Source organism: Alnus glutinosa, chromosome 11 (assembly GCF_958979055.1).
Source record: "Alnus glutinosa chromosome 11, dhAlnGlut1.1, whole genome shotgun sequence".
NCBI classification, from domain to species: domain Eukaryota; kingdom Viridiplantae; phylum Streptophyta; class Magnoliopsida; order Fagales; family Betulaceae; genus Alnus; species Alnus glutinosa.
In genome coordinates, this window is record NC_084896.1 from 4488215 (window position 1) to 4510797 (window position 22583).

At 35.3% G+C, this 22583-nt stretch overlaps 3 protein-coding genes across 7 annotated transcripts; 1 reads left to right on the top strand and 2 right to left on the bottom strand.

The window, feature by feature from the left end:
- Positions 1-1051: 1051 nt before the first annotated feature.
- On the bottom strand, positions 1052-2250 carry LOC133882785 (chemocyanin-like). The gene is made up of 2 exons (XM_062322003.1): positions 1881-2250; positions 1052-1489 (listed from the first exon to the last, which is right to left on the bottom strand). Exons 1-2 carry the CDS (start codon positions 2074-2076, stop codon positions 1116-1118), a joined length of 570 nt encoding a protein of 189 aa, XP_062177987.1. The 5' UTR covers positions 2077-2250; the 3' UTR covers positions 1052-1115.
- A 3352-nt stretch (positions 2251-5602) lies between these two features.
- LOC133882297 (uncharacterized) lies at positions 5603-6399 on the top strand. The gene has a single exon (XM_062321434.1). It carries the CDS (start codon positions 5720-5722, stop codon positions 6173-6175), a length of 456 nt encoding a protein of 151 aa, XP_062177418.1. The 5' UTR covers positions 5603-5719; the 3' UTR covers positions 6176-6399.
- A 721-nt stretch (positions 6400-7120) lies between these two features.
- LOC133881397 (probable ubiquitin-conjugating enzyme E2 23) lies at positions 7121-17907 on the bottom strand. 5 transcript variants are annotated; one of them, XR_009902503.1, is made up of 10 exons: positions 17744-17907; positions 14748-16802; positions 13962-14102; positions 13011-13460; positions 11738-11807; positions 11494-11633; positions 11034-11345; positions 10160-10458; positions 8001-8107; positions 7123-7272 (listed from the first exon to the last, which is right to left on the bottom strand). XR_009902503.1 is itself a non-coding variant. In XM_062320317.1 (9 exons), the coding sequence occupies exons 2-8, from the start codon at positions 16800-16802 to the stop codon at positions 10207-10209; spliced, it is 3420 nt and encodes a 1139-aa protein (XP_062176301.1). In that variant the 5' UTR covers positions 17744-17907; the 3' UTR covers positions 7121-7272; positions 10160-10206. The 5 variants fall into 5 exon arrangements, 3 of the variants coding, with proteins under 3 accessions (XP_062176301.1, XP_062176302.1, XP_062176300.1); XR_009902502.1 differs by having other exon boundaries at positions 8001-8116; XM_062320317.1 differs by lacking the exon at positions 8001-8107 and having other exon boundaries at positions 7121-7272.
- Positions 17908-22583: the final 4676 nt, after the last annotated feature.

The window sequence follows — 22583 nt, forward strand, 5'->3', positions numbered from 1 at the left end:
TGCACATGGTTAATTATAGTGTTTACTGCAACTAGGAGTGAAAATGCACGAGGTTAATAATTGTATACTAACCGCTAAATGCTTAATTGCTTTTGTAGGCAGTTGAAAAGAACTGCTGACCGCCTAAGGCGAGGCGGTTAGTAGTTTTAAGGGTAAGCAAATATGGCTATTAACCGCTAACCGCCTATCCCTATATATATATATATATGCCAAAACGGCGTTGTTTCATATTAGGTTTTAAATGTCACTATACATTCGGCCAAAAAAAAAAAAAAAAAAAAAAAGATAAGTCCAAAAAACGTTTAAAATAAGCCAAAAAATAGGTCTAATGAAGGCCAAAAAAAAAAAAAAAAAAGCCCAAAAAGCCAAAATTTAAAAGCGATTAATGCAGTGCAATTATAGCTTTAAATAATTGCTAACCGATAGTTATAACCATAGAAGAACTGCATTTTCACCCCTAACTGCAATTTCTTTACAAATTGACAAAATTAGGTCACATATTACGACGTTCTTTACTAAAATGTGATCTGCCATATAGTAGTAGTTCACTCGATATCCATCACGTTTATAAATTAACTTAGTAATTCATGTAATACTTGTCATTATTAGCCTACGTAGTAATACTTGACGTGTCACTCCTTTTCATATACTGTCAAGTACTAGCATGCATGTGTATATACCTCTACAGACCAAAAAAAAAAAAACCATAGGGATAGGGCAGTTAAATTTTCCCATCAGTAATTTCCACATACATCATATATTGCACAGAATTCATTACAGTACGCCTTTGCCTGACCATCTACGTACATCTTGAATGACATATATAATTAATTAACACTTTTCAGGATTGTACGTAACATATTGAATGATTATGATCACTTGATTCAAACTAACAATTAGGAGGGCATCCAACCTTTCTTTAGTTAGTTTAATCAGATAGGGTATATTACTTGGCTTAGAAAGGAAACCCCATCATTCCTTTTCCTCTAATTAATTAATGCAATTAGTGGCTTAGACAACGAAAGAGAAAACTACCCATTTGAGTAAAAAGGGAGGAAAAGATTGATTGATATTCCCAATCAATGTGAGTATGTGACTCGATTTTCCCTCAAAAATTAATCCAATGTTAAATATAATATTCCAAATGCAACTATGTGAATTCCCATGGTCGACCACCTTAAAGGTGCATAACTTTTACAAGAGTTGAGTGGTGGAGATGGCTCCATTTGCGAGCTGGTTGATGCAGCACTTGAGAGATTAGCCCCAGAAGTAGTGGCACTTGCTTCTTTAACATCTATGCCAAACCTCATTCCCCCAAGGCAATGTCCGGGGACATTGCAAATGAACCAATGCTTCTTTGCTTGCCTCAGCTTCACTTGATCGTCTCCACTCTCATACTTTGCCAACACTCCAGAGCTCGCATCACATGATCTATACGTTGCTTCTCTAACTTCATAAGCATTATGTTGCCCCTTCACATATCTAAAACCTGCACAATATGATTCCATTTAGAACATGCATGAAGCAACCAAATCAAACACCAAATCCAAATGATTTTGTTCGACTATGAGAAACTCATTCGCAGCCCTTCAATGCATGGGTTCGTTCGACTCACGAGTGGTGAGTCAGTTGACCATAGTGCTGTGAGATTACGCCCGTAGGCGAAAGCTCAAGCTTTATCTAACCCGTATGAAAGAACTGCTTTGCACGATATTTCGAGATCTAGCTAGTTGGGGAGAACCCCCAGATACCTCGATTACCCAAAAGATTAAAAGAACAAAAAGCCAAATACCAGAGATGTTAACATTAATTAGCATTTACTATGGAAGGCATGCATATATATAAGAAAGATAGAAGGGAATGTATATGTATATACATACGAAGAACATCACCAACGCTAAAGTTGTATTTCTGTGACCATGAGACAAAGTCCCTCCCATCATTCCACTCTTCCTCATCACCAACTGTATAAACCTCTGATGTAGCAGTAGCAGCAGTACCCTTCAGAAACAAAAAGTTGACCATAAGGGTCATAATTAAGAAGCTGCAATATTTGGAGAACATGGTTTCTTCCATAGCTTTAAATGTGTGAAAGTAATGTAACTTAATTTGTAGAAAAAATGAATGGGTTTCAGAGGTTTGTGAATGAAGCCTGACAGCAATAAAGACATTTCTGTCATGGTGGGGATCGATGGCTACATCTTTATTTCTGCCTTCTCATGATCATATGGTCAAGTCTGAATGCTTGCTTATTTCATAATCATTCAGAGGACGAGTAACGTGCATCCAACTCGATTCAAATCATTTCTACGGTATATATTATACAATAAACATTGTGCATGCGGGAGTACTAGCTAGGCCCCAAATTTGCATCTAGCTTATACAAATTAAGCAGTGGGGGCACCTCAAATTTCTTGGACATATATTGTCCCAATAAACTTATAATGCAAGGGAAAATTAAATACAAAAGATGAAGAAAGTGAGAAAACAGAGACAAAGATTTATGGATGATTTGGTGTTAGACAACTATGTCTACCGCTAGGAAAGAGCGCAAAATGGTTACATCTTGCTCTTATTCTTTGATGAAATTTAGAGAAAACTTCACTTTGACCCATCTGAATTATCACTGTTTTTGCAATTACTTCCCTAAACTTAAAAAACTCTCAATTTAATTAGTGTATTCATCTTTTAATTTTTTTCAATTTCATCAATTCGTTAGGATTTTACGTACCTTAAATCCTGTTAAAAATTTTAAAATACTGCTGTTTTTTTTTAATATAAAAAAAAATTTCAAAGATTCAGGCGTGGGTATTTTTGAAAATTCCGTTAAAGCTTAACCAACACCTAAATCCTTGCATTTTTTTAATTAAAAAAAAAAAGTATTTTGAAAATTTTGACACCTCTTCATTAGGATTTAATGGAAAATCCTAATGGATGGGTAAAAATGAGAAGAAAAAATAAAATTGAAACATTGATATACTAAATTGAGAGTTTTGAAAATTTCTATAGATAATTGCTAGTGTGAAAAAAATTTAGAGGGTTAAGTAAAGTTTTCCGTAAAATTTACAATATAAAATACTCTTATTTACAGGAAAATTGGAGTAGGTAAAGTTAAAGTTAAGTATATATGATAGTCAAATGATTTGATTACCACCAAATCTAATTACAATGCAAGGTAATTATCCTATTAAAAAAATATATACCTAATACTGAACCATATCTTATATTCCAACATTACCTAGTCCTCAAGCAACAAACTAATTTGCTAGCAAGAGTTCAAACGATTATACCTATCAAGAAACCCCATGAAGTCTTTATTGGGTGCAAGTCAATGGCACTAAATGCACCCTTAAGTCTCTCATCCAAGCTAATAGCTCCACCAAAAAACCCTCTCAACATGAATCATTTTGCGTAGAAGTCAAGTCACCCTAAAAGAAGAAAAAATCCTCTCAACATGAACCATTTTGCGTAGAAGTCAAGTCACCCTAAAAGAAGAAAAAACCCTCTCAACATGAACCATTTTGCGTAGAAGTCAAGTTACCCTAAAAGAAGAAACTAATCTAGGTTAACGTTTTCTCTGTTAGATTGATTTATATTTTTCTTATCAGCTGCCTATCTTATATTTCACACCTTAGTTTCTCTATAAATTAATATCACACAATGATTACAATCATAAACAACTGACAACTCAATACAATTAAGATATTATAGCTAGCCCTTAAGATATTCCTCAATTGTGGACGTAAGCCTCTAACATCGGGCCGCTAGCTCCAAATCTTTTTTGTTATCTTTCTCTCTTGCTTTCGCTATTATTCTGTTATCCTTTATAAATTTTAAGGGTAGATGGTAGAAGAAACTTCACGCAAAAGTAACATATATAGTATTAGTTTTAGTGAAGTTTCTTTTACTCTACTTTTTGTATTTTTTCTTTTTTCTCATAACACAGAAATTGATTTTTTTTGGGGGGGTGGGGGGGTGGGGGGGTGTTGCTGGTCCACGACGATATAAGAGCACATTTGGGTATGTGATTTTTTTTTTTTTTTTTTGTATTCTATTTTATTATTTTTTACTATATTTAAATTGTGAATACCAATGAAATTTATTTTTTGAAATTATGTTTGGATGGTTTAAAAAACTTGAGATAAAATTGAAAAAAGTAGTTGAAAACTTAAGTAGAACTCAAATTTAGCAAAACAACCCAAACATGTATTTCAAAAATTATAAAATATAATAATAATAAATTAAAAAAAGTGTTACCCAAACATGCCCTTAAGTGCTTTATCATAAGAAAAAGGAAAAAAAAGAAAAAGAAAAAAAAAGAAGAGTACTTTATTAGGATTATGGTGGATCCTCCCGTTTGGATTAGGATTTTCACTTTGACACGGTGAACAAGGCCGCCAAGAAGAAATCCAGCAGTGAATTGGATCTTCTATTTTAGTCTCACACTAAATGGGCCCATCATGTGGCAAGAAAAGTTCACATGCATGCAACCTTTTAAGCCCATCATTTGGCTTATGGGCTACAATTAGAATTCACTCCGGATATATTCCCACATGTTTTCTTCATTCCCCGTTTGTCCCTATTTGTAGTTGCCCCTTTAATTTGGAATAGGATCCTCTCCGAGTCTCTATTTGAAATGAAATAGATTTAATGGTCAAGATTTAAAGTTGATACATTTAATGGTATACATGATTTTACATTATTTTACTTTAATTTGGTTTTTCTTTCTTTTCTTTACCGAATGTAATTACAAAAAATAAAAAAAAAAATCTCATCAAGAATTAGGGGGAAGTAGAGGGGGGCCATAGCCCCCTCACCTCTTTCAGTTTTGAATATATATATATATATATATATATATATATATATATATATAATAGTCTGTAAGTTTTTATGCGATTTTAATTTAATAATTAGATTTTCAATTTCAAAAGTTAGGTCCTTAGATTTTTCAATGGTTTAAATAAGTCACTCATTTAACTTATTGTCTAATTAATTAATGACATAACATGTCAGTCTCTCCTCAAACTATTATCTTATTATCAATGTCTCTCACCCTCCTTTCCTCTCCAAAATTACTGATTGAGTCAATATTCTCTCCAAATTAATAAAATTTGCCAATGTTCCGTAATGATAGAAATATCCTTCATAAAATTAAAAAAAAAAATCTTAAAATTATATATATATATATATATATATATATATATATATATATATATAACTAAAAACTATTTAACCAAAAAAACAAAAAACCCAAATGGCCAACGGGTGGTGTTTTAATTTTTTTTCTTTTTTTTTTTTTTTCGAATTTATGAAAATCTTTTTTGTTTATTAAAAATAAAATAAGGTTATTTTTGTCTTTTTACTAACGTGAGAGGACATTACCAAATTTTGGTAGTTTGAAACATATTGAGTCATTCACTAATTTGAGGGAGATATTGACAATAGAGTAAAAGTTTGAGGCTTGGGAAGAATGTGCGTACTTTTTCCTAAATTTTAAAGATTTTATTATTAAAATTTCTTAAATCTCAATTATTATATTTTTCAAATAAATAACTTGATTAAATAATCAGAATTTATCCACTTCAGTAAAGTCCACCTAATTTGTTCTCAACAAACAAAGCTCAGACTCAGAGACTTTAAAAAAAAAAAAAAAAAACTCTCAGAATCAGAGGGTCAAAACCCCAACAAAAACCCTATCCCCCATTTTCTTGACCCAACAATGGCAGCATTCATGGGCGGTAGTGGGCGATTCCGCGAGTTCCTAAAGAAGTACGGGAAGGTGGCCATGGGTGTCCACTTCTCGGTCTCTGCCGCCTCCATCAGCGGCCTCTACGTCGCCATCAAGAGCAACGTCGACGTGGAGTCCATCCTCCAAAACCTCCACATGGGTGGCCTCACCGGCAAGGACCACGCTCCAGAACCTGAGACTTCTTCATTCTCTGATGGGTTTGCGAGGGAGGAGGAGGAGAAGACCCATTCGACGGTTCTGATCGAGGAGAAGGAGAAGAAGCGGAATCGGACGGCAGAGCTCGCGGCCTCGAGCGGTGGGGCTCTGGCGCTGGCTGTGCTGTGCAACAAGGCTCTGTTCCCGATTCGGGTTCCGATTACCATCGCGCTTACACCTCCGGTGGCGAGGTTCTTGGCTCGGAGGAAGATTATCAAGACCAATGTATGATTATTCTGTTAGAATTTTTTGTTTCCCTTTTTTGGGTCTTCAAAAATTTTCGTTTTTGTTTATTTGTCTGTGTTAATTGGGGAAAATAGAAATTGATAATGGCCTTTATGGATTTGGGCATGTGTCTTCAAATGCTTCATCCACGTTAAATTGGATTGAAGAGTTTACATTAAAAGTTAAAAAAAATGGAAAGAAATAAAAATTGAGAGTCAGTGTTGGTGTTATTACTTTTCTTAACTCTGAAATGCTTAGTATGAAAGAGTGGTTTACCTCTTAAAGAATCAATAAGCTTCGTAGTTTTTTATGTTCAATTGCACTGTAGTTTCTATTGCGTAGGATGTTTGCTATCCAGATGTTCCTGGTCATGCTGTGAGATATTCTTGGTTATGTAGCTGTGGTAAAAAAATGTGCCGAAGGTGTACCGATGCATAGGCAACATAAATTTGTTTCTTACTAACTAAAATTTAGATACTTGTGTGTTTTAGATTTGAACCCTTTAGCAATTGGAACTATTCAGATTGAGTGTGCTTGAAACAAGTGAATATTATCTTTGTGGCCTTCTGAAAAAAGAAGAGGGAAAAAAGCATCTACAAGTGCTATAATGAAGGGCATACGGCGAATTGGTTCAAGTGTCTAGATAGGAAACAAACCCAATTTGATGCCATCATGCCAATGATAAATGTTGTGTTACTTAAGTTGAAAGCATTAGAAGATGGACAGCATACATGCATGTAGATGTTAATGGTATTAAGGGATTTAAGATTGCAATTTTCGCTCTAGACACTGCATCAGAGATGCTGGGATTTTGGAGTGATTTCATTGTTGCTGGTCCCTCGATAATTTAGAAACGAAGCCAGGGATCTTAACTAGTTAGGATTCATAAGAACAGAAATAATAAAGGTCCCACATTTATATCATTATACCAATGTAAAACTTCATAATTACAATCATTGCACTCTACTTGTAAAAAAAATTACTTGATCTTTTATGAGCTGTTGTTCTCTTACAATAATTACAATCATTGCACTCAAATTGAGTGTGTTTGACCTTTGAGCAGATACTGTAGATCTTGGCCTTGCACTGAATATAGCAATTTCCTGCAGAAAATGTTCAGTTGTTTAGTTCATTTTGTATATTGTGTAGACTTATATAGAACCTGCTTGATACATGACAAAGTGTTCTTGTCCAAAATCTGTTGATCTGACAAATTGCACATTAGTGCCACCAAGTGCGATTGATCACTAGGCCCTACAGACAATAATATGCTCTTGTAATCGACTCATCATTTGTTTTAGTTAAGAATGTCCAGCAAAGATTTAGTTTCACTTTCCCTTATAAATCCCTTTTTTTTCTTCAGCAGTTGTGTTTGATAGTAAATTATGATGTTTTAGATTTGGTGGTCAGTCAATTTTCACCTAAGCTAGCATTTGCTGCTTTTTATCCCCACTGTATTCTACATACCTTCGATACTATTAGGATGTAAATCCAACATAATATCCCCATGTTATTCTGTTCTCTTCAATAAAACCTATTTAGGTGCTTGGGAATCTGGTCCATTCTTAAGTGTAAAAGACAAAATGGAAATGAGAAAAAAAAAAAAAAAAAAAAAAAAAGGTTTTAAGAAATTTCATAAACATGGGCAACAGAACTATGAATATGAGTGCCTTTCTGCCTAGCTTTTAGGTGCTTGACTTTCTCAGTACAATTTGCAAGTGTCTGGTTTTCATGTTTTGTCTGGTTGCTATAATTAAAAGAGATTATATTACTTGAAATAAATTCAGCCAACGCCTCTGTTTGAAACTCAAAGACCTTGATGCTGGCCTACCTTGGAAATGTAAGAAAATCCATGCTTTTTATGGCATTTCTGGGCACAGAGGAAGTTTAATAGAGATGGGGATGCCTCTGAAAGTGATGATGTTACTATCACGGAATCTTCAAATTCTTGTACATGTATACAGTAAAATTAGAATCAAACCCAATGCTGCGGAAGAGTAAATGCAGTTGAAAAAACAATTGAATGAAACAATAGTTATATCTCTGAAACGAAGCTGACACTAGTGGACATGCTTGGAACAAGAGTCTGTGGTCTACTAAATTGACATGTGTCCAAAATGTATGAGAAAATGAAAAACACATCAGTTTAATAAATTGAGATGTAGAAAATTTCTTCAACCCAATTTAGAGGAAAATTTTGTCCTTGAGTTTTGTGCTATGGAATTGGAGCACATCCGTTGGATCCAGATCCCCAATAAATGTGAGAGAGTCTTTATGGAGTCCACCTATTAGAACATGGGGCGGGTTGCCTGAGACCTGCTCGAACATGTGGGCTCTATAAGGACTCTCACATCGGGCAGCAAGCAAAATTGTGTTGAGATCTCTGACCAGTTACTATAGTATGATATATAATAGTAGGTTCCAAGATCTTTAGGTTATTGGTAATAATGTGGAGCTTAATATCACTTAATAAAATAATTGTACCTAAGAAAAAAGAAGAATTGGAAAGGAAAGACCAAGATTCTTATTTGCTACCCTAGAAAATCTTAATTTTGTAATTTTAAACTCAATCAGAGAGGTGACTCTTTTTTCTCTCATGCAAAGCATATAAAGGCCAAGTCAGTAAGAAGGATAAAATAATAATAATAATAATTTTTTTTTTTTTTAAAAAAAAAGCTTCCTTCTTTCATGTTCCCCATAAGCAAGGTTTTAAATTTATTAATATCAATACTATCAACAAAATACGATATATCACCAATATTTGAAGGTGTTTGGGGCAACATTATTAACTTATTTGATTAATCTAATGCTTTTTGCTACTTTTCCGATATTGATATCTCATCCAATATATTTCAGTTTTTTTTTTTTTTTGGCCATAATAATCTGTCCACAGGAGAGAGAGAGAGAGAGAGAGAGAGAGAGAGAGAGAGAGAGAGAGAGAGAGAGAGAGAGAGAGAGAGGGGTTATGCTTAGTATTGGACATTTATATATCTTTTACGCTGCAAGGTTGTGTTTATGGGATCAAATCACATGCAATCTTCCATCCTACAATCCTCAAACTATAACGATGATTGTTGCCAGATTGGGATATCCAGCAGTTTATTTAGTTCAAATTGCTAGCCATTTGAACAATAATTGTGAGAGAGCCAAATAAAACCCAACTGCTTGGATAGACAATTGGGCAGCCCAAAATGTATTTCGGCAAATGGGTCTTAGATGGATTTTCTCACAGTTGCTGTCCGAATTCCGAATTCCGAATTCCTAGAGATCCCACCAACCCGTTGCTAAAGGCTTATCTGAAAATGGCAGCATCCATGCTTTTCTTGGCATTTCATATTTTAGAATTTGTTGTCTCGCTGATGGCCCGTTGGATTGAACAAGTGACCTGGTGACTAGCCCGTGAATCAACATGCAAATAGATAACCAATACCACACACTTAGACAATTAGTTCCATGCGAAGAAAGCTACACCAAAGAAGGTTAAACTGTTTGTAAAACGCTGCTATTTTCTTCTATTAAGATTTATGGACATTCAATCGAAACTACGGAAAAAAAAATGGATAAAGTCTTCCTTCAAACTGAATCGAAAGAAATTCCTCCCATCCAATTCGGAGGATAAATTTATCCAAAAAAAAAATGTTTAGATAATTTTTCTTCAATAATATTCAATTCATCTATTGTCAACAAGAGCAAAATTGAAAGTTAATGCAAATCCCGACTAAATGTCAACACAAAAAGTTAGGAGCCAAATCCAAAAGAGTGCAACCATTCCCAATATGCTGTGTTAGCTGATGAAAGGTTTCATTAATTAAAAAATAGGAGAACCAGCAATTTTGCTCCAAAATCCCTCGTTCCCAAAAAATGGAGAAGGCTTTCAAACAAGAAAGAAGAACGTTTATGATCACAAGTTACATAAGTGAAACATTCACAAAGCATGGAAAGCCTTTACACTGATGGGGGGGAAGCTGGAGCAATGAATCAAAGACTGACCTTGTTGACTCGACCAATATGTTGGGGAGGTTGACCCTCCAAATACGCTAAGACTGTTGCAGATGCTTGAATTCTTGACAATCAGCTCCAACTTCGCTGAGTGCAAAGAAAAGCTTGGGCACTATCTTTGCCAACATTAGCTTGAAACCAACTGAAGTTGAACTGGCATTGCTCTTATCACTCACGGACGCATCCTCAGTGAGAGAGCCTATTAAGTAACCTTTCATATATGCATCACAGGCCTTAAGGATGTAATAACCACGCTTCCTGAAATGGTCTTTAACAAGCTCTTCGAAGTCCTGCACAAGCCATTATGATGGTAACGAACTCTAATTAGTCAAGACATAAAACATGGATATTGCCGATGCTCAAAGAATCAGCTGTATATTAGAATTCCTCGAAAAATAAGAGAATTTTTGAAGTATTTACTGAGGATGTGTTTTTCAGCAATGCACAATGCCTCAGTGCAATTAAAGAACAAATGGAAGCCAATAAACTAATTCTTTAACCATATGGTTTCGGAAGCATCCAATTTTTCATCCTACATAATGCCACTATCTTTGTAATTAAAGAATTAAAGATCCCACGGCAGTTGGCTTGTAACTTAATATAATGCCTTTACTACTGCATAAAGTTACCCATCTCTTCTATGTCATTTGAGTATACAGCTGATTGTTAATAATATTGTAGCAGGTTTCACCAAACTCGGCAACAGATTCTAACCAAAATCAGGGAGCTTGCCAATCACTCTCCCACACATGGATGAACAACACCACTAACACAATAAAGTGCGAGCACATGATACCATGCCTAATGCACATCAGCAAACAAAACTGAGGAAAAGTAAAATTGAATACCGAATGTGATATATTACCTTGGGGAGCTTCCTCATAAGATACATCATTGTCTTGCAATTTAGCAAGAAAGTATTCTCATTGTATGACAAAGAATTTTTCTCTCCTTCAGCTGTCCCAATCTGCTTGTCATACCCAGCTTCATTAAAATATGGCTTAGAATTTAGCACTAATCCCTGGAGTGAAACAAGCACTTGGAGGATGCTAGAAGACTTTGGATCCCAAACTTCATTTCCTTTGCCAGTCCAAGTATTTAAAAGGCTAAGGCACACCTTGCCTTCCTCATATAAATTTGGATTAATCCGCCAGCCGCCAGAATGATAGTATGCTGTCTGCACATCAAAGACTTGGTGAGAGAACAGATAGACACCAAATTTTTGCGTTAAAGATAATGGAAATGTTTGTGATCGGCTCAAACAATCAGTAAGCACAGCTTCTACATCAAAGATAGAACTAGATATTAACATCAGTATATCTTACAGGTGGAACATCAGGGTATTCTGGTGGAAGGTGAAAATCAAAGAAGAAGAGGCCATCTTGGTAAGGAGTCCCATATGCCCCAACTATAACTGCCCTGAAGAGATCCATTCGATCTTCATAAACTCGTACATAGATTGTATCTGTTAAAAATTTGTCAGTTATAAGCAAGAGTTGATAAAATAGGACACAATTGTCAAAATCTCATAAGACATTATACAATTTGATATACTGAAGTATCGCTTACCAGGGAGGTTATTCTGAAGGATACTCCAATCTTGTTGAACCTTCTTAAACCACCTTCTTCCGTTGTTATTCTGCAAGTGACATACATTTGGAGAAAATGTCCAAAACACAAAAAGAGATCCTTGCTTGTATGAGAGTAATAACTAAACAACTATGCAGGGGCATTAAGAAATAAGCAAACTACATATTACAGACATTATACAATAAATATGCTTAAACCAATTGCTGGAGCCAGAATGACAATAATAAACTTTAAACACAACTTTATTGTAAAATGGTTTTTAAAATGTCAAAGGGAAAACATTGAGAAATTAAGCAAACAATAAATTCTAGAGAAAAAGAAAGATACAGACATTACATAAGCACCTACCTGCACATTCTTTCTTCTTCTTTTTTCCTTCTCTTGATAACTAAACATTCTTTTTCCAGTTTCAAATTTCCATAGCTCTTAAGCTTACAGTTTCCTAGTTACTGCTCTCAATATATCCATGTAAGTTTCTTATTTTTATTTTATAATATATCACCAATGAGCTCTAACTCGAATAACACTTCTTCCCCCAATAAGAATGAGATGGATGGTAAGCTCTTGGGTTTAAAGTCCATTGGATGCCTAATTTTTTAAAAAAAACAAAACTCTTCTATAATATATCCCCCTCCTAATTGGGAAGCTCAGTTCCCTAATGTTTCCCAGAAGAAACTCCCTAGGATTTTATCGGATCACTCCTTTTTGTTGCTTGATTGTGGTCTTGCGGTTAGGAGTAGTCGGTATTTTAAGTTTGAGAATATGTGGTTGAAGTCGGAGGGATTTGTGGAACAATTGAAACATTGATGGATGCCATATAGTTTTTAGGGCTCCCTTAACTTTATTCTAGGGCGCAAATTGAGCCTTGAAAACGGATTTGAAAGAATGGAATGAAGAGGTTTTTGAATGGCAGCATACAATAGCCCTCACTTTTCTAGTTTTACTAAATTTTTGGAATTGTGTTCTTCTTTTTCTCCTTAATTGGGGGTCTCTCTTTTATACATCCCATGAACTTCAGTTGCGCCCCTCCGCGCTTTCTCTTGAGATTGATTTACTTATCAAGAAATATATCCATGTACATTTGAAGTCTTGAAGAGTATGCATGTAAGATCCGACTAAAATAAGGGAGTTTTACCACAATGCCAATAGAATGAACTGAAACAACATTGTAACGTATTTGAGATATCAAGGATGAGACCCAAGAGAGAGAGAGAGAGAGAGAGAGAGAGAAAGGAAAAAAAAAGGCAGTTACCTGTCCATATGCACCAAGGAAATAATGGTCCAAGGGATCTTTAGCTATATCGAAGTGTTTGAAACTGCAAGTGTCACCCCCTGAACATGCTGGAGCATTTGATTCTTCAGTCCTCAAGTTGCATAAAGCTTCAGCTGCTTCAAGCAATTCTTGGGCCTCAGGGGCAACCTCTTCTTCAGTTTCCCTACCACAACTATCAGTGAATTTTGATTTCTGAGAGCTAGACTCATCACTAGAATCTTTTCCCTCAGAAATTTTTGATTCAAGCTCATTTTCAACTAAACTAATTGGACCTAAATTCTTTTGTGCCCGTGAGAACATTCCAGTGGCCAGTCTTCTAACAAACTGAAATGCAGCTAAGGGAACTGACAGTGCTGAATTTCTGCCAGAATTCTCTCCACTTTCTTCTGGGTCAGAATTTATGTAGTCGGCATTCTGCAACCCATCTTCCTGAACATCATTGACTTGCATCATTCACTCATTCAACATAATAGATGACATGCACTACAGTGTATATCTCAGGTCATGTACTAGCAAATTGCATGCATGACAGAAGAATAGAATACAAATTATGTATATGTGGCAATCATCTAGAGGAGGAATGGACTATATGATATTCCCACCTCAGAATAATAATAGAGAATTTGTTTCCCAATATGTATTCAACCATCCAATCTATTACTCTAAAAATTCATTTAAAATGAATATCAATAGTTAAGATCGAAGATCACCAAGTGACATTATCAAAGTTAGGACATGAGTGTCCATGGTACAATTTTGCCAAATCCCTTTTTGTGAATCCTGATCTAGATGTCCTGTCTAGGACATCTTGAATAACAAGTCCCATCCCTGCATGAGAATCACAGATACTAGTTTCTTTGCCGGACCTTTCTAACAGACAGTAAACAAAGTTAAATGACACACATACTAATGTTCTGAACAGAAACAAACCTCTTGAGGAGTCTCAATGGTGTCCATCTCATCATCATTAACCGTTTCCCAACTAGCAGCATCATCACTAACTTCACTCCCAGCAGCAATTGACTCATCATCATCATCTCGACCAACAACATATATTGCTTGAGGTCCAACCTAACAGCACACAAAAGATTCAAATAATTAAATCAACCACCGTTAGAGCTCTTCCACAAGAAAGGGAAAGAAAATAGTTCCAAAATCAGAGTATGATGGAATGTATGAGTGCAGTGCGTTATGAAATGATTCCCACTTTAAGCTGCTAGGTATGGCTAAGCAAATAAAACAAAGAAGATAAAGTTACAATATCACAACAATTTTATCTCCGACCCAAACACTCATTAGAAATTACATTATCCCCCCTCCATCTATAAAGCAACAAAACAGACCATTTGAGTAACCAAAAGACACCTCGCATGAGGCTTCTACATTTATCTCCGATACTCTCTTGAGGTTTATGTACATAATTAACGCCCCATTTATTCAGTTTTAGACATTTTAGGTAGCTACCAGATATTTTCACCTCTAATTTACATAAATAATATCATTAAATCTGGGATAAAATAACCTCTATTCTTTCCCTTTTATTCCAAAGGGAGGTAAAAACGTGCAGTAATTATGTTATAGATTTCTAAAATCAAAGTCACTGATTAAGCTTTTAGATACAAGACTAGAGGAAACAGACTATGTAAGTTTCTTTTCCATTCATAAAGAAAGAATAAAAAGGAAAAAGGAAATAATATTATTAGGCAAGAAATATACCGTTGAAACCATCCCATCAGCCCATGTAACTTCAATATCACCATTCCTAAGGCCAGTTATATGCCCAACCCAAGAGAGATCTGAGAAGCCACCACAAGCTTTATTTCCAGATGCATCATCCACTTTCTTACATCCTGAGCGCTTTTTCATATCCCGTTTAACCTCATTTGATCCATTTTGCTGTTTCAGTTCCTCAATAGAATCCCCACAATTAGCTGTTTCTTCAGGAACAGAAACTGGAGACAACCGAACAACAACATCCCCATAGCAGTAATCATAATCTGGATGTCCCTCCAATTCATACACGCTTACTACTTCCTCCTTGTCAAACTCTCGAGGATCTTCTGCCCGGGCAACTGGCTTTAACCACCTTACACAAGCTGTTCGCTCCTTGGCATTAACACTTTTTACAACCCCAACACGCCTGCCTTCACCAGCATCATCACCATCATCAGAGGCCTTCTCCACGACATACTGCTCGGCCACAAATTCATGATCACCTGGACTATCAATCGGAATCAAACTTGTTGAATCCAACCCACATCCGGTTGTTCCATCCTGCCATGCCACATCAACCGTTGTCCTAGTTTTGACAATTGAAAGGGCTCTTTCAAAACTTTCCTCTTTCCTTCGAGCTTTCTTGTCCCTCCTAACCACAACTTTTCGGATCTTCTTGCGATGAAGAGGCAAAGATTCATGGACAGGATCCTTAGAAACTGACAATGAACTACCACAAGAGCTAAAGTCCGGCTCATTAACTTGAACATTTCTATCATTTCCATCCACTGAAGCAACCGGATCAAGATCCATGGATTCATTACTTTCATTTGATTCCTCCAATGAAACCTCTTCTGAATCACACCCACTTCCCATTTGAGTAGAATCTAATTCACTGTTGATCGAATCATGAAGTTCTGATTTTGGTAATCCATTGTCTGAGGGAACGGAGGATGAAAGTGCCAATGAGGGAAGTAGACACCAGTCACCCAATTTCCAATTGGCATGTGCAAAACAAGACAATAGTTTTAAGTTCTTTGGACTCTGCTCTTCAGCGGGAGCAGTCGAAGAATCTGGTCCATAGCCAGCAGATGCTATCCAATAAATAAAAACTGATCCAACTGTAACCTTTGTAACAGTACCTTCCAACCGATTAGCTTTCCACAAGCCCGATAGCCACCTGGAATTCTTGAAAACTGATGAAGAACTGGCCCTTACACGCTGGCCGGGATAGTAAGGAAAATGACCATCTTCAAGGATATTCTTCGAAATTGGTTTTAGACGCAGTGGCTCAGCTTTTGGAACTTTACACACAGAACCATCATCAAACAACACAGTCACATTATCTAAAACATCATCAATTCTACCTAGCCAAGGACCAAGGACCACATAGTCACCCACAGTGAAATCCCTAATGCGTTTCAAGTCTTTGGATGAAACATCTTTTATAATAGACCGATCAGGAGCTAACAAATCAACAGATATATACACATCCACCACAACACCCACTTGCCCAGTTGGATCCGAAGCAGCAGCAATAAAATCTCCATGTAAAAATCCACGATCAAGAACTGTTACATCATTAACATTCTCGGTCAACTCAGTTTCATCCATCCAAAGTACTCGAAGCTGGTCTGCTGGAAGAGAAGCACTCTTACCACCACCTCTAGTCCAATCACCATCGCTAGTGGCATTGCCATTCCCATCACCACCTTCTTCCTCATTTTCACCACCATCGCCGTCATCGTCATCGCCGTCATCATCCTCATCATCAGTGATGCTGCTATCCGAATCTGTGTCACCAGCAACTTCAGTCACTATCCCAATCATACTGCTGCGATTGCTCTTCACAACATCTTGCCTATAAATATATGGAATATTATGTGTGTTACTGGCAGCATCATTAGGTTTGCTAACTTCACTGCTTTCACTATCTACACTTGGATCACAAACAAGCCCACTTGTGGTAGAACCACCTTGGTTTGAAGAATTATCATAATGAGCACTTGTGGTGGGCTCGTCAACTTTCCGAACAGTGTCATATTGTTCCCTTGCCATCTGACAACAATCATAAGAATAAGGTAAGAAAACTATTCCCAATCACACTGTTCAACCAAAAATCCATCCACACAAGCAATATATCACTGTCTCCATTCTTAAAAGAGCTTGCAATTCTTTCTGTTCCTTCCCTAAGAATATAAAATACCCAACAAAATCAGAGCCATTCAATGGAAAAATCAGTTATCACATTTAAGAAATCCAAATATCAATTAATTCCTCTTTACCTCTGGACTCTAAGCATAAAGAGATCTTTACCGATTACTTAATGGAAAATCTTATAGGAAAAAAAAAATGAAAAAGCCTTCTGTTAACTATCAACTCAGAGAGATACCAATTTTATTTTTTTTTCCTTTTTTTTTTTTATTTTTTTTTATTTTTTTTACCATGAACACCTATGCATTGATTATCCTCAGTCACTTTGAAGCTAACTATCAACCGCTTATCTCCGCATTTAAATTTACAGCAAAAACCAGAGCTAAATGTCAAAGCAACTAAACCTAAAAACATGTAGTTTTTCATCCACCACATAATAAAAAGTCACAATCTTATCAGATTCATACCAATCCACCACACAAGCACGCAATCGAGATCCCCTGCAAACCCCATGCATTCACAATCTTGATAACCAAAATTGATCACAAGCCAAACAGTCGAATCAGATACAACATAATACAATCAATATTAAAATTAAAAAAAATTAAAAAAAATCATTTTAATCCAGCTACAAGAACCCTGGGGTAGCTCAAAATCTAGCAAGCGAACCATTCATCTAACCAAAAATCCCCGCGTACAAGCTCAAATCCACGTAAAATAAAAACATTCGAACAAAAAATTAAACAACAAAAGCCGGAGATGAATTTACAAAGAACGAAAGAAAACAACAATTCTTGAGCTTTAAAACGTTTGATAGCTGGATTCAAGATCTTCTAGAAGATTACCTGTTGGAATCGGAGAATTTGAACACCGAGAGATTGCGGAAGACGAAAACCAAGAGGAAGAAGAAGAAGAAGAAGAAGAAGAGGAGGAGAGAATACGTTGTCGTTTTTTAAACGAAGAGGTCCTGTTAAGAGAGAATATATTGCGAATGTGAAAGATGTGTTCTGGAAGAGGACGAAGGGACAGGACGGTAATTGTGAAAATGTCGAATTGTTTGGTCTTATATATGTGGGGCCAGGGTGGGCAAGAAATGACGAAGACTACCCTCCAATTTAGGAGATATGACACAGGACCGGACAGTGGTGGTGAGCCATCATCACCGTTGGATGTGGGGACTGGACCGGTTGGGGAATGCGTGATGGATTTTAAATTGGATTTAGTTGAATTTGTTTGGTTCAAGTAATGAGGTTGGAAGCTCAAATTGGTGTTTGTTTTTGCTCAAGAATAAGAAGGTTTATAGTTTAAGCAAAGAAATGGATATGCTTTCTTGGGTCATGGGAGACTTGATAGGTGGAGTTTTGAAGGGACAAGGAAAGGTTGCCTTCTTTAACAATTGAATCGATTCAATTAGAATGAGATTAAGGTTCCACTTCAAATGAGTATACATTTTGTATACTATCATTAAAAAAAATATAGAAAAACAAAAGTTTGTTTAAGCAGATTTTTGGACGGTCGGACCGACGATGAAGTTTCTACAAAATAGTCGAAAGAAGTTCTTCGATCCCTAAGAGGACCAGGAATACTTTGATGCCTAAGTCAGTAAAAATTCTCTGATAAAATTGAATAAAAAACATAAGATAGAAGAAAATGTGCATAATATGTACCTGGGTGCGCCCCGCCCCTACTTATAAGAGAGGCTCATCGTCCACTATGGTAACATGGATATCAATAAGATGAAATTTTTTTTATAGGGCATGATTTACCATGTAGATCGCATTAATGGCCATATGGAGAAGATTCTAAGAGCTATTTTGATTAAACTTCCTTATGAAGCTAATTGCGCAATTTGAGGGCCTAATTACCTTTCATATAGAGGCTGCTTGAGAGGAGTCCACCTGTAATTTATATCTCAACAAAGTTCAATATTCTCATTACAAATTTTTAACATTTTATTTTGATAGAGAAAGTAAAGACATTTGGGGTTAGGATAGGAATATGATACAATTCAGTTAAAAAAATTAAAATTAAAAAAGTATCATAAAGTAATAACTATATTATATGGTTCATAAGAGCCGGAGAAAGTGAAAATGTTAATTAAATTATTACAGATAAGCTAGAGTAAGTATTCAATATGGCTATAATTTAATTGAATTAGTCAAAAAGAAAGTCTATACACGTCTTGATCACTGAAATCCTATTTAGAGAGAGTGAAGATTTTTTTTAAAAAATAAAATAAAATAAAATCGCACAATGATTAGCTTAAAATATCACGTTTAAGCCTTGGCGTAAGAGAATATTAATATATTTTATTTTATTTTTGAGAAAGAGCATATTAAGGTATGAATACTCTTTGGCCAATATTTTTTTTTTTTTTTTTTTTGGAAGAGGTGATACCAAGGCCTTTGCAATTGATTCAGTAGGTTAATTAGTGTTATACAAGAGTTATAAACGTATCATATTTTTATTCTGTATACTCTTATTATTTGATTGATAATAATATTTAGTAAATTAGTATACGACTGCAATATAATTAGAATGATGTGAAAGTCAAAAGTAGTCATCAATTTTATTATTATTTTTTTTTTTTACAAGTGCTAATCCAAATAATGATTTTCATTATTACGTCATCAAGTTGTTTGGCAGTCATATAACAATTTACTATATAATATTGTTCTTATTTTATTTTATTCAATAGGAGTAATACTATTTAGTAAACTATTATATGACTCTCATACAATTTGGATGATGTGACAGTGAAAACTAATCTTTAATTTATTTATTTATTTTTTTTACAAGTGCTTTTTTTTTTTTAAAAAAAAAAAACAAAAATATTAACAAACAACTCAATATATAAAACACTCATAAAACACTTAAAAGCCATTTTCACATTTATATCACATTACAACTAAAAAGAAAATTCAAATAAGCATTACCAAACGAGCCCTATAATTTTTAGGGTTAAACACATTTTTAGTCCCTGAGTTTTCACAACTTTATTTTTTAGTCTACGAGTTTCAAATTGCATCATAGATGGTACATAAATTTTAAGAAAATACCGAATTGGTACCTCGGTTAAGTTTTCCGTCAAAAAACTAACGGTCTGTTACGTGAGGTTGACACGTAGCACTAAATAAAAAAAATATATTAAAAAAAAAAAGAAAAAAAAATTGATTTTTTTTTAAAAAAAGGGGGTGGCTGGCCAGTTTGGGGTGGCCGAACCACCCCCATCCTCTGAACCAAAAAAAAAAAAGAAAAAAGAAAATGGCAAGATCGGTTTTGCCCTTGGGGGTGGCCTAACCACCCCCAAGGGCAACGGGGGTGGTTAGGCTACCCCAAGGTCAAACAGGAAAAACAAAATTTGGAGGGTTTGACCATTTGGAGTAGCCGAACAACCCCCAAGGGCCACGGGAGTGGTTCGACCATCCCCAGATCGGCCAGTCTGGGAGTAGCCGAACTACCCTTGTGGCTTATGGGGGTGGTTTGGCCACCCCAAGGGCAAAATGGAAAAAACAAAAGTTGGAGGGTTTGACCCTTGGAGGTGGCCGAACCATCCCCAAGGGCCATAGGGGTGGTTCGACCACCCCTATACCGGCCGGCCTAGTGGTGACCGAATCACTCCTGTGGCCCTTGGGGGTGGTCCGGCCACCTTCAAGGGCCAAAACTAATCTTTATTTATTTATTTATTTTTGGTCAAGGGGTGGTTGGCCACCCCCATGGTGGCCAAGGTGGGTGGCTTCCTTGTTTTTCTATTTTTTCAATTTCAATTTTTTTATATAGTGCCACGTGTCAACCTCTGAGGTTGACACGTGGCGAGCCGTTAGTTTTTGGATGGAAAACTTAACTAAGATACTAATTCGATCTTTTCCTAAAATTGAAGTACCATCTGTGATGCAAATTGAAAATTATGGACTAAAAAATAAAGTTGTGAAAACTCAAAGACCATAGAACTATTTAACCTTAATTTTTATTGGGTCCAACAGATTATTTCTACTAATAAGACCTACCCATGAAATGTTTTGGGCCTCCAGGCCCGTGAAAAAGCCTTGTACAAAGAGCAGGGCAGTACTCATTTTATTTTTGTTTTTGTTTTATTTTGATTTTATCGGTTTCTTATATACTATTTTTGGTACTTCTTGGGTTTGGGTAGCATTCTGTTAAACAAAAAAAAAAAAAGAAAAAAAAAAGAAGACAAAATATGGACAGATTGATCTCTCTAATAAACGTTTTATCCAAATAGACTTATTTGATAAAATTGAAAATTAGGAAACTTTTTGATAATAAGGGTCCGTGCAAAATGTTTTTGGTTGAAAAATATTTCCAGCAAAATCAATTTTGAGCTTCTAATTTGTATGGAAAATCGAAAATGGCATGCGACATCTGAGAGCAACGGAAAATAAATTGCAATAATCCTCATACATTAAATAATTTTTTATTTTTAAAAAAATCACCGAGGAGACTGAGCCATGGCGTATTTCAACATAAATGAGAGGGGTATAATGGATATTTTACACATTTTCTATCGGATTTAAAGAAAAATTTTAATGGAGAGGCTAAGTAGCTTAAGGGGATCAATTGCAACTTTTTAAAGTTTGGGGTGACATTGTAATTTGGGTGTGAGTTTGAAGATGCAAGTGTAATTTTTTTTTTTTTTTTTTTTTTTTTTTTTTTTTTTATATTTTAAGATAAATATGGTAAAATAAAATTGGGATATTTGATTTAAGTCTAAATGTTTGAATATTTTTCAATATTTGAATCGGGTTTTTATTCAAAAACCCGGAACCCAGATCCATGAGGAATAAAACCCATCTGCCTGTTGAATATTGTTCTGAATGCAGTTTGAATTTCAAGGCAATGAAATCATGAATTGACAGTGAATTTCGAGGTGCATTCTTTCCAACGCAAAAATCAAAGCTGGCAAAAGAAATTTTTTAAAAAAAAACAAGAAAAATAGGAGAATGGGGTGGCCTGCGAGCCACCCCGCAACCCCCTGGGGGTGGCTTTTGAGCCACCCCGTGTGGATTTTCGGGGTGGCCCGAAAGCCACCCCTGGGGCCAGGGGTGGCTGCCGGTTCTCCTTTATTAGTTTTTTTTTTTTTTTTTTATAAATTAAAATTTGGTTTTTTTAATTTTAATTTTTATTATTAATTTTATTATTTTTTATTATACCAATCATTATACACAACTTTTCATTAAATCCAATCATTTTATACCATTATAAAACACTTTTTTTCAATCTCATAAATTCAACACCCAAACACATATTCAAAAAGAATCTGAATTATATTCAACATCCAAACACATTTTCACTGCCTTGAAATTCGCAATCAGATTCAGAATATTATTCATATTCGAAATATTCAATACCCAAACGCACCATAAAAGAGTTACTACTGCATTATTAGAGGTCCGACATTCTGATGCAATTGAAAATTGTTCACCGACGTCATATTATGAATTGTTCAATTTGTTAAAAACTATTTGTTTAATTGATTCATTAATTAATTACGTTGTTTTTGAAAATATTATATTCTCCGAAAGCAGTGGCATTGTTATTTTTAAAATTGTAGCGAAATGTTTAGTAAAATCGTAGTTTAATATTTAAAATTGTGCGCTTTAAAAAACACACCCCTTTATCTGCGGTTGAAAAACATGATTATTTTTTTTTTTTCCAATATTTTCGAAT